Here is a 3758-nt window from a genome sequence, read left to right as displayed (position 1 = left end):
CGAGGTTGTTGACAAGCATACTCACATATATAACTATCACGATGAGAGTCATCCTAGAGAAATACAACTATCCATCATCACAAACGCAAAGGCTCTTCCTGAAAGAAGGAGCTGATGCACCTGTGATATCGCAAGGTCGTCAGACGATAAAGGAAGGAAAGACGAAACCAACATTTTCCTCGGCAGTAATATCTAATCTCGCCTTTTACAAAGTCAGGCATCGCAATCAGTTGACACGGGACAAAACACCAGGTCAAATCATCAGAATCGGCTACTTCACTGGAAAACTATTACGCAAATTCAAGAAGACGTATCATGGAAACTTATATAATGTATTTTTTGGGGAAAAAATAAAGATAAGAGATGCATCTACCCAAGAAAAAAAAAGAAAGAAAAAAGTTTCCCCCTCCCTATCCAGCTAAGGAGATGACAAAAGAAAAAGATATATCAAGATATGGAGAGGGAGGGGAAGTAAACCGAAAGAAGCTTTCGCCTGGAACGCAAGCCAGCCCTCCCATCTCTCCTCGAATAATGGAGAAAGACAGAGACTCCGAGCCAGCTTGTTCTCGTTCGCGACGGGGGAAGAATAAGAGAAGCAAGGAAAGTGTGTGTGTATGTAAACGAATGTAAATGGTCGGATATATAAGTCATGACATCGTGTGAAGAAGAAGAGAACAAGGAGCAGAACGATGATGAAGAAGAAGAAGAAAAGAAACGGAGGAAATGAAAAATTTGGGGGGGTTTCGTTGCATTCTGTCGCTTCGTCTGTGTTGTCCGTTTCGGTCAAGATCCAAGGAGATGGAGAAAGATTCCATAGAGAAGAAATACATCGCTCGCTTGCTAATCCGACAATTAAAATCATGAGGGAGAAAAAAAGAGGCAAAAAAAAAAGCAGAAGAGGTGATGAGGAAGAGAGAGAAGAAAAAAAGTAGATTGTTCGAAAGTAGCGTGAGCAACAATTCTGGTCCAAGCAGACGATACGATACGACTGCACTTCAAGTTATAAAAAAGAAAAGAGAAAATACAGAGAGAGAAATAAGAAAATAGAATGGAAAAACAGAATATCATTAAGAAATCGTAAAAATTCGTTCATCGTGAGATATGGTTTTTTCCCCCTCGTCTTTGTGGAAATCAAGCCGTTCAGGGTAAAGCAGTTTGAAGAGAATAGAGAAGAAGAAAGACCCGTTGAGAAAGTAGGGATGGAGATGAAATAAGATAAGACTATGTTTTAAAAAAAAAGTCGACTGTTCAGAGTCGAAGCTGTCGAGAAACAGAGAGAGAGAGGGGGGGGGGGGGGGGGGGGGGGGAGAGAGGGAGGGATGGAGATGGATGGAGAGCGCGCAAGGCTCACTGCGCACTATTACACTCAGAAACCATCTTGGCAAAGTTCCTCACGACATCGCCGGGGATCTGATCCCACAGCAAGGAGCGGGTATACACCTGAGCGGCGCTGTCCTGCTTCTCGGTGACGCGCATGGCGGAGAGCGCGTCGGCCAGGGTGGTCTTTCGGCCGGCGCTGCCTCCTCCCTGATTCTGAACCTGAGCCTGGGCCTGAGCCTGGGCCTGAGCCTGGTAGCGCTGATCCTGCTGGAAGAAGTCCTGGCTGTGCATGCCGTTGTACTGCGCCTCCGTGAGGGAGAAGATCTGCTCGTTGCTCTGCTCCTGGGTGGGGCGGGTGAGGCTGTCACCCAGCTCTCCGAGCATGGAGGGGGTCACCGTGTCGACGCCGGCACCTGCCGACGCCGACATGGACGGCATGGCCGGGCCGGAGGACGAGGCCGAGGACCAGCCGACCGTGCCGGAAGGCTGGGAGGCAGCCATGGACATGACGTGAGCCTGACCCTGCGGCTGCTGCGGCTGCTGAAGCTGCGGCTGCTGGATGCCGGCATCCTTGAGGACCCTGTCGAGCAGGGACTCCGACGCGGCGCGGACATCCTCGGATACGCGGGGGATGGAAGGCGTCGATCGGCTGGAGAGGACGAAGGCGCCGACCAGGAAGAGCATGAAGAGGAGGCCGCCGTTGGGCGGGGTCTTGACGTCGGCGGCGGCGCCGTCCGTCTTCTTGGTCGGCACCACGGACATCTGGGAGGGTGTCTCCTGCTTGATGTCCTCGACCACCTCGTCCGGCTGCGCGTCGGCGGTCGGCTGGTAGAAGACGGTGCCGGCGTGGTGGTGATCCCAGGGTCCGCCGATGGTCATGTCGTCGTCCATCTGGCTTCCGGCCGAGTACATGCCGGCGAAGTCGGCACCGGCGCAGTCGCTGCTGCTGCTGCTGCCGCCGACCTGGGCAGGAGCGCCGGCGCCGGGCTCGAGGCGGCGGACGTGGTCGGACAGGACGGCGATCTTCTTCCTGAGCTCGCCCGTCTCGTTGGTGTGGGCGACGATCATGTCGTCCCGGGCGGCGGTGAGCCGGTTGATGCACTCGGCGTACTCCTGCTTCTCGCGGAACATGAGCTCCATCTGGCTGCGCAGCTCGTTCATCTCCTCCTCCATCTCGCCGATGAGGGCGGTGAACTGCTTCTTCTCGTCCTCGAGGCGCTCAGTGTGCTGCTTCTTGCGCTGGCGGGAGTCGAGGGCGGCCTGGCGGTTGCGCAGCAGCCGCTTCTGCGCCTTGAGGTCGCGCATGTCCTTGTCCGTCTTGGCCTCGCTGATGAGCTGGTCGATGTTGTTGAGGGTGCGCTCGGGCGGTATGTCGAACCTGGCATTCTTCTTCCGGATGCCGTCTCGGTGAGCGCGAATGGCGGGGCTGGGCGGGTTGTGCTGACGGGACGATGACGACGACGGCAGCTTCGACCCTCCTCCAACATTTCCGCTGCTCTCCACCACGACAGGATCGACAATGGTCATGGAAGGTGACGATGGCCTGCGCTGCTGCTGGTGCTGGTGCTGGTTCTGGTGCTGCTGCTGCTGCTGGTGCTGATGCTGCTGGTGCTGATGCTGCTGGTGCTGATGCTGCTGCTGCTGCTGCTGCTGCTGTTCTTGTGACATGGAAAACATGCTGTTGCCGGGACCCATGCTGATGGGCATGGAAGACCTCAGGACAGAAGAGGCGTCAAAGTCACCGCCCGCGCCGACTTCGAGGTTGGGAAAGGCCCAGGCGGCCGCAGCGTCGCCGTACGAGACGGCGGCACCGGTGGCGTGGGACTGGTGGTGGTGTTGGTGGACATTCATGAAGGGGTTTGTGGCGACGGCGGTGGCGGCAAAGAAGGGGTTATTCGAAGGCATGGACTGCATGTCTACCGAGTGCCAGTCCTCGGCCTCGAAGATGGGGGTGCCGCCCAGGGCGAGGGACTCCCTCCTGCTGCTGGCCACCAGGTTGGGGGACATGTCCAGGCTCGAGTCCGGGCCGCCGCAGCTGTGATCCAGCATGCTGCTGTCGTCTAAGCCGTGACCGCGCGAGGCGTCGTCGAAGAAGGCATGTGACGCGTGCTGATGCTTTGTGTCCAGAGATAGGGGGTTCTGGTGGTCGTAGAGGGTGTGGTGCATGCTGGCAAAGGGAGGGGACATGATGTTCTGTGTGTGTGTGCGTGTGCGTGTGCGTGTGCGTGTGCTGTTTTCCTCCAGAAGAAAAGAGGAAGAGAGAAGAGAGGGAGGGAAAGAAGAAGGAGAAGAAGAAGAAGAAGAGGATGAAGGTGAGGAGGATCTGTTCTATTATGAAGATGATTAGTTATGTCCTCCTGTGTGTGTGTGTGTGTGTGATCCGCTCAGCTTTCCAACGGGTGGAAACGGGAAGAGTGTAACCAGATGGGATGGAGGAG

The 3758-nt window shown here is 55.7% G+C and overlaps 1 protein-coding gene across 1 annotated transcript; it reads right to left on the bottom strand.

Moving 5' to 3' along the window:
- Nucleotides 1-1347: 1347 nt before the first annotated feature.
- On the bottom strand, nucleotides 1348-3507 carry GMORB2_5693 (Chromosome segregation ATPase; the record flags this gene model as incomplete). The annotated part of the gene is made up of 1 exon (XM_035467663.1): nucleotides 1348-3507. One exon carries the CDS (start codon nucleotides 3505-3507, stop codon nucleotides 1348-1350), a length of 2160 nt encoding a protein of 719 aa, XP_035322629.1.
- Between the last annotated feature and the right edge of the window lie 251 nt (nucleotides 3508-3758).

Source organism: Geosmithia morbida (assembly GCF_012550715.1).
Source record: "Geosmithia morbida isolate 1262 chromosome Unknown scaffold_4, whole genome shotgun sequence".
In the NCBI taxonomy this organism is placed as follows: domain Eukaryota; kingdom Fungi; phylum Ascomycota; class Sordariomycetes; order Hypocreales; family Bionectriaceae; genus Geosmithia; species Geosmithia morbida.
Note: the sequence above shows the minus strand (reverse complement) of the source record. Positions and strands in the feature narration are given on the sequence as shown.